Source organism: Pimephales promelas, chromosome 19 (genome assembly GCF_988280905.1).
Source record: "Pimephales promelas chromosome 19, fPimPro1.hap1.1, whole genome shotgun sequence".
NCBI lineage: Eukaryota > Metazoa > Chordata > Actinopteri > Cypriniformes > Leuciscidae > Pimephales > Pimephales promelas.
Window position 1 is genome coordinate 30,780,419 of NC_142787.1, and position 8,394 is coordinate 30,788,812.

Below are 8,394 nucleotides of genomic sequence, written 5' to 3' on the forward strand. Positions count from 1 at the left end.
GAAGTGATGTATTGATGTTCCCTTATTCCCTATGCCGTTTGCAGTGCCCTTCGAACTGAACATGTTCGTTCCCTTCGAATTGGAATCTCACTTGAGATGGGCGAAATACCCTGTGAAGTCCACTTCGCAGTCCACTACTTACGGTCGAATGGAACGCACCTCTGGACTTTAATCGTACTAGCATTCACTGCTGTAAGAAAGAACGTAACTTCCCGACTTTAAACAGATAACTTTGTCACAGCGACCACAGTTAATAAACTAGTTCTCCCAAAAATGACAATTCTGTCATCATTAATTTCTCGCCCTCATGTCGTGCCAAACCCAAGACCTTTGTTCATCTTCAGAACACAAATGAAGATATTTTTCGATGAATTCCGAAAGGTTTCCCCGGTCGGAAATGCCACCAAAATACATATACATATACATGTTATAACAGTTCAATGAACAGTTACATTTTTTTAGACATAATGCAGTCAATTGTGACTCATTTAGCTCAATTTCATCAATTAATAAAAAAGTAAGGCTTACTAAAAAGTATATGTGAATTGTGAACTTAAAACTCGTTCTTATTGTGTTTTACAGATAGATCAGTAGTCTCTATAAGTATTTGATCAGTTAGCAAGAATCACATGGAAATGCTTCTGGTGTTAAATTAAGGTCAAATGTGTTTACTTAGAATAATGACTCTGAAAACTTCACTTTATTGACCAATATGATGAAAAATTGTATTGTATTGATGCAGCATTTTACTTATCAGTAAGTAAGTGGCAAGTTCAAACATGAGGAACACATTGTATGAAATATTAGATCCAGCCTCATAGAAACAGTCGTCTCCGCAGTAATTGGAAGTCATCAGAGCCGTTCTGCAACACACCTCTTTGACCTTTTCCTCTGTAGCATTCGCCACAGTCTTTGTCAGTTTTAAGACACCTGAAAAATGTTATCAGTCATCCATTATGTTGGTCTAGTTTGACTACTTGAGGTATTACCTGCACTGATATAATGAAGAGTGTTAAACATTGATTAATACTGGGGCTACATATGGAATGACTGATAGCTCATGACGTCATAAACAGTGAACCATAACTAAAAAGGCTGACACTTTGATAAGTGCCCTAGTTCAGTAGTCAGGTGGCACTTATCAAAGTGTCAGCCTTTTTAAGGACTGTCAGCCCATTCTCACTCCCAAGGCGTCACCTAACTGACGCCTTGGGAAGCATTTGGACATGCTTCAATATCTGACGCTTTAGGCGCCCTTTAGCGTCAGTTAGATGACGCCCTAGGATCGCGTGTACCCTACCCCCACACCTAAACCTAACCGCGTCCTCTAACAGACGCTTTCCTTTAGCGTCAGTTAGATGACGCCGTAGGATCGCGTCATGTAAGTGACGCTAAAGGGCGCCTAAAACGTCAAATATTGAAGCATGGTCAAAGGTGACGCCTTGGGGTGAGAATGCGTTGGGACTGTCAGTGCCCTGAAATTTTTGCTCCCTAAAAAGTCCCACAATGCACTGTGAAAGCCAAGGAGCATCAATGCTCACTATGGCTGCATCCGGAATTGCATACTTCCCTACTATATAGTAAAATATATATATGTATATTTAACATAAATTACTTTCATTTTCCTTGAATCCCTCCCTTATCTGGCTTATCCACAAATATAAAAAGCTAAGTATTTATCACTGTACTTTAAATAATATACATCGCAAAGATATCAGTTCTGCTGTTGGTCAACAGTTGTGATGTTGTACAATGAGGACGTTTGTTACACTGCCGGAAATAGAGTCATCTGTGTCACAAAGTGTAGTGAACCAGTGCCCAAATTTCAACAGAAATGTAAACGATACAATCCTGATCACAACCTAGAAAGCTAGGGAACTGATTGAGACACATTCTAAATCTGTCAATGTCCAGTTCTTTAATTATCTTGGCTGATTAAGAAACAAATAGGCTAAATACAATTGATAATCCCATCATCATTCGAAGAGACTGTAGGGATTTTAATATTCTTTACCAGTGAGTGATAATATCAGAGACAAACATAAGTCAAAACTAATTTCTTTTTGATCTAAATGGGTCAGTTTATAATTATTCTCCAGCATGGATAAATAATCTGCACGACAAATGCAAGAGACAAGTGTTTGGGACATGTGTATTATGACTCCAGTCCTAAGTCTGATTGGTGTCTTGGGGGCTCCATAAAAGGAGAGTGTATTAGGAGTCAAACAGGCTCCTGGGAAGAGAAGAAACGCCACAGTGTCAATAAAGAAGAGCTGAAGAACACCATCATCGTGAAAGATGACTGTGGGGAAATGACACTTTTGGAGGAATTACTGTAGATTGGAAAGTTATTGTTTCAATACAGAGACAGGTGAGTTTTGCTGGGCCTAACTTCTAACCTCACAGTGTTTTTGTTGAACTTTGGAACTACAATAAGTTTTAGATGCATTGGTTACTTTAATAAAATGTGAATGTCTTATTTTATTTCTCTTTCCCAGATCGTCTTTATTTCTTGGGCCGGATCAGGCTGGTGAGTGAGATATTCTGTCCTCGGCTAAACTTGGTCGCGACAATAGTCACTGTTATGATGGTGTACAATTACAACACAGTGAGCAGTTGGTGTGAGAACTTGAAGGAACTATATATAGATTCATGTGGTGTCCACAGTGCTGACAAGAAGGTTAATATTCAAAAACAAACTTGAATCGCAAACGCAAGGGCCTATGCGGATATTTACTGAAGCCCCAATGGGTGCTAAAACGAGATATTGTTTTATATTGTACATCTAAATTATTATTGGTTCGTGCTTTTGGAGTTTGTTTTCGTCTCAGATCCATGAGCCCCTTCTATTCATGTTGCCATGGGCAACTACAACGCCGCACTTACAGCTGGTAAGACATCTATTTCTTTGTTCCTTCATTTTTCTTCATTCAGAGTCCTGTGTATTTAAGATGCATTTTAAACTTTAGATAAGATTGTATTTCACCAAATTTGGCTTGGTATATTTGATTTCTCTTAAAAACAGATTATATGTTATGTTTATCCTTTTTATTGTCCATATTTTTTCCTCATCACAGATATTGAAGATTTCAAGTCCATTGTATCGACTCTAGAGAACCAGCGTAATCTGTCTGAACACAACAGACTGGAGAAGAACACACTTTCAGTTAATCATGTCAGTAAGTTAATTATCAGATATTAAATTATTGCATGAACAAGCCATGGCAATTTAGTTATAAATTTTAGATTATAGGGGAAATAATCAGTATTACATATAGGCGTGTATTTTCCAATGACAACCAAAGATCATTTCACTCACTGTTACTCCTGGGAATGTGTAGACAGAATGTTTGTCACTCTTTTGACAGACAGAGTCTGTGTCAAGATGTCCTTGAGTTATATTTAACTTGTACAGTGTACAACTCAGTACATTGCAATGACTAATAGTGTACAACAGTGGTTCCCATGCTGTTTAGAGTGGCGTACCCCAGTGTTGTAGTAGTCGAGACCACCTCACTCGAGTCCGAGTCTAGACCGAGACCAGAGAGAGTCGAGTCCGAGTCAAGACCGAGTCCATAGAGAGTCGAGTCCGAGTCGAGTCCGAGACCAGAGACGGTCGAGTCCGAGTCGAGACCGAGACCAGTGAGGGTTTATTACCTAATTTACTTTTATTTACTTAGAGAAATCCTTTTTTTTTTTTTTTTTTTTTTACTGCATTTACTTAGAGTTTAAAACATATGATCAGTTTAGGGTAAAAAGGCCACATAGTAGGTGGTGTTAAAAGTAATTTTATTACAATTTGTCATGCGCAGTTGCGCACTCAAATCACCAAATAACTGGGCGTGTCAATCAATTTAAAGAAATATTTTATTAACATACATTAATAATCATGAAAAATATTTTGAATTGAACACGAGTGGACTCGGGAATAATTCCGAGTCCTAAAAAAAAAATGTTCAAGTACGAGTCAATTCCGAGTCCAAATGGACAAGAGTCCATGACAAGACCAAGACCATTAAAATATGGTCTCGAGACCGAGTCCGAGACGAGTCCGAGTCTCGAGTACTACAACACTGGCGTACCCCCTCTCTTCCACCTTTCCCTTAGTGGCATATATTTGCTCCCTTAAATAGATTTTAACCTTTATAAAGAAAAATAATGTTTTAAATAAAAATGTTCTAAAATAAATATGTGATACCGAGGCCCTAGGTCTAGGACGTGATGAAGGAATGGATGGTGGGAGATGGATGAAAAAAATATTTGTTAATGCTTTTGCAAATCTTTAAGTTCCCCGAGACGAGAAACTTTGCATATCGCAAAGATCGCAAATTTTGTTGTGTTTGTAGGATGAAACCATAAGATAAGAGATGCATTTTAGAACCTAAAACTAAAGTTTAGAGAATAAAATCTCATCCTTTATGAAGATATTGAGCGTTTTGTACTTATTAGTGTTCACTTTGCAGGCTGTCGAGGAACAAGCAGGACTGGAAATGAATGAAGTGAATCAGGAACCAGACCTGCTGGCCCTCAAGTTTCTGTATAACACAGATGAACCCAAAGACACCAAAGTAAGTTTGTTACAAAATATCTGTCTGAATGCTGTGTACTGTATATTTTCTCTACCCAGGGGTTCCCAAAGTTTTCTGTCAGCCAAACCCCTTAGAAGTAAAAGATTTACTTGAAGTACCCCCAGGGGCCTGTGATTTATGTTAATAATTATGCAACACAGTGGCATGTTCATGATTCTCTGATGTTGATTTATGGTCACAAAACATGCAAGTAAACAAATAAAATATCTTATCTTTAGTAAGTGTTTCTTTTTATTGCCATGGCTGTTTGCCTGTGATATGACATTCATTTAATATGAAAATATCTATTTATTTACTAACAGCTTAGCAACTTGCACTGACATATCTTAAAATATGTCAGTGCAATTGTTTTGTTTCAAGATGCACACAAGTATCGTTATTTTCTAAGGCATACATATAAAAGCTATGTCCTTACTGAACTAAGGCATAAGTTTGAAACTGTGAAACCAAGTTACAATACAATTCTTCACTTTCAAACCCTCAAGCTTTAAAAATGTCAAATCCTCAAACTTTTATTTAGTTTCAAATGTGTGTTAAACTCTGCAGAGATGCAAAGTTTGTGAGAAGCAGCATTTACTGTGAACCGTATGATATTATAAGTCACGTGTGTGTAAATGAACACAGTGCCGCTCTTCACTCTGAAACACGTTGTTCAATCTAAATCGCAGCCTTTGATTTGATAATTGTGATGTGATCACTATTTTACATTTTGATGTATTTATACATTTTGATTTATACATTTAATTTATACATTTGTATATCTTAAAGGGATACTCCTCTTTTTTTGGAAATAGACTCATTTTACCACTCCCCCAGAGTTAAACAGTTGAGTTTTACCGTTTTCAAATCCGTTCAGCCGATTTTCTGATATTTAGAAGAATATCAGTAATCAGACAGTTTCTGGTCTCATTGACTTTCATAGTAGGAAAAAATATACTATAGAAGTCAATGAGACCAGAAACCGTCTGATCACTGATATTCTTAAATATCAGAAAATTGACTGAATACATTAGAAAACGGTAAGACCCAACTGTTTAACTCTGGGGAAGTGGTAAAATGAGCCTATTTCCAAAAAAAAGTGGAGTATCCCTTTAATGTTACATTGAATTGAATTAATTAATTAATAACTGCACAACCCACATTTGGGAAGCCCTGCCTTAAAAAATTTTTTTCTAAAAAAATCAGGAAATGTGTAGATTTAAAAAATTCGTGCAGATTTTTTTAGTGCTCAGTGCTCACCTTTAGGGACCTTATTGTGTTTTTGGGGCTTCAGGCAGTGTGAGGCCCCTAGAGCACAAACTCCTCACAACTGAAATGATTAGGATTGTCCCTTTCATTTATTTTAGGAACCTGTCATCAACTGTACCTCTGCTCCGGCACTGGCAGTTTCCTCTTCTTCATCTTCTGGCACAACAAGCACAATCTCGCTCCCTGCGTATCTCTCGGCGTTATTAGCAGCTAAACCTCGACCGGCCCTTCAGGGCCCCGCCACCTTGGAGCAGATGAGAGCAGAGCTCCGAGATCTTCGAGATGAACTGGATACGCTGAGGACTCAGCAGAAGTTAGTGCAAAATGAATGCATGGAAAGTAAATAAAAATGTTTCCTATCCTTATATTTCTGTAAATGTAATGGGATTGTGTTTCAGAAAAGAAATCAAACTGCTCATGAGCGAACTGGATGAAGAAAAGAAGATGCGTTTGTCACTGCAAGTAAGCATGAAGATGAGTCGAGAGCCAGATGTTAACTCTTTATTTACAATTTCCTTCATTACCTAAGCTTTTTTACATTTTCAACAATCTTTAGTGGTTAATGTTGCCGTTTGAGCATGAAAAAGGTCTACAAAGTTATTAAGCATGGTCACTCCAAAACCAGATATACTCTGGGCCCTATTTTAACGATCTGAAATGCAAGTATCAAGCGCAAAGTGAAAGTAACTTTGTGGGCGGGTCTTGGGTGCTGTTGCTATTTACCGGCAGGATAAATGACTCTTGCACCCGACGCAAGTTTGAGTTGCGTTAGTAGTGTGTTGAAACTCACGGTTATGTTGGGTGTGTGACATTTCTAAAACATGCTTGAAGTGGTTGACCAATACACTGGTCCAGGCGACCAATCAGAGCAGAGTGCTTTTTAGAAGGAGGGGCTTGACAGAGACCAGAACTAAACAGAGCGTTTCTGACAGACTAGGAAGAGAGGAGCAGCAATAATGTAAAATATTTGGAAAAAATTATTATTTTTTTTGAACGATTCAAACATGAAAACCTATAGAGAGCCTAAGTCCCTCCCCTTCCGGTCGACCACCATGGGACCTTATTTCGGAAAAATATTGAATGGTAGTCAATGGCGAGAGACAACAAATATTTTGATCTGGTTTGAATTGTGCCCTGAATTACACATATGATGTTTGTCAATTTAAAAGATACATTTTAAAGTAAAGAAAGTCGCAGTTTGATGTAAAACCGTTGAGGTATAAGACTGTGAAAATACGTAATTACAAAGACTACAAACCCCAAAGGCGCACATTTTCTCTCAATGAATGAAGTTAACTTTACTGAGGCTAATGTCTGTCATTGTTTCTATAGTCTTCCGTTATGATCGTACCGTTACGCCGTCATATCTGAGTGTTTTGTACCGGACTGCACACACACGAGCAGCCGATCTCACTCGTTGTTTCGCTTCCCGGGATATGTAGTTCATTGAGCGATTTTCACATAAAACTAAATGTTACTCTTCTGTTTTATGACAAACTGCGACGTTTTTGACTTTCAGAATTATCTTTTAAATTGACAAACATCATATGTGTAATTGAGGGCACAGTTCAGACGGAATAAAAACATAAGTTCATATTTTTTTCCGAAATAACTTAAGGTCCCATGAGCCGGAAGCGGATGGGCGGGACTTAGGGTCTCTAGTAGATCCCAAAGGAAAAGGATAGGTCCTCTAACATTGTGTCCTCTAACATTGATAATTTGACAGTATATATCACTGACCCTCTTACTTGTGTTCTGTTTCTTTTCAGATTGAGGTAGAACGCCTTAAGAAACACTTGTCCAAGTGAGTCGAGGTATCCATCGCCTGATCAAACCACAGATACATCACCTTGAGTCTCAAGAGTGGGAATGAAAAACTTTCAGAGACTAAGGAGGGACTCTGGAGAATTCGTATCAAGATTCATTGTGAAAACATATTGGCTTACACAGCTGCTACATGGGTAATATAAGAGACTGTTTTGGGTTTTAAACTTTGGAAAATGACATCGGTCTATTCAAATTCAATCATGTAATGCTGGGATGTCAGTGATTCTAAAACTTTAAGAAGCTCTAAATTAAAAATACAGTAAAAATATTATATCATGAAATATTACAATTACAATTAAAAAATTGTTACTTTTTAAAATATAAATTATTCCTGTGATGTTAAAGCTGAATTTTCAGCATCACTACTCCAGTCTTCAGTGTCATATGATCCTTCAGAAATAACTCTAATATGATGATTTTCTGCTCAAGAATCATTTCTTATTATCAATGCTGAAAAATATTTTTGTGGAAACATGATACTTTTTTTTCAGGATTATTTAAAGAATAGAAAGTAAAATAACAAGGCTTTTGGTAACAATAAAAACAAAATAATAATTAGATCAATTTAACAATATATATGTATACAAAGTATATATATATATATATATATACACAAAGTATATATATATATATATATATATATATATATATATACAAAGTATATATATATATATATACAAAGTATATATATATATATTTTTTTTTTTACTGACCCCAAACATTTTGAATG

At 36.8% G+C, this 8,394-nt stretch overlaps 1 protein-coding gene across 1 annotated transcript; it reads left to right on the forward strand.

The window, feature by feature from the left end:
* Positions 1-2,236: 2,236 nt before the first annotated feature.
* On the forward strand, positions 2,237-7,771 carry LOC120482886 (uncharacterized). Its single transcript, XM_039677613.2, has 8 exons — positions 2,237-2,371; positions 2,499-2,530; positions 2,816-2,891; positions 3,078-3,175; positions 4,464-4,568; positions 5,936-6,150; positions 6,236-6,299; positions 7,607-7,771. The coding sequence occupies exons 3-8, from the start codon at positions 2,861-2,863 to the stop codon at positions 7,643-7,645; spliced, it is 552 nt and encodes a 183-aa protein (XP_039533547.1). The 5' UTR covers positions 2,237-2,371; positions 2,499-2,530; positions 2,816-2,860; the 3' UTR covers positions 7,646-7,771.
* Positions 7,772-8,394: the final 623 nt, after the last annotated feature.

What these genes read in the sequence shown, in the direction of transcription:
- LOC120482886 (XM_039677613.2), top strand. Translation starts at nt 2,861, where the DNA reads ATGGGCAACTACAACGCCGCACTTACAGCTG. An exon ending in CAACGCCGCACTTACAGCTG is followed by an intron (nt 2,892 to 3,077) that starts GTAAGACATCTA and finishes TCCTCATCACAG; the next exon opens with ATATTGAAGATTTCAAGTCC. An exon ending in AGATGCGTTTGTCACTGCAA is followed by an intron (nt 6,300 to 7,606) that starts GTAAGCATGAAG and finishes GTTTCTTTTCAG; the next exon opens with ATTGAGGTAGAACGCCTTAA.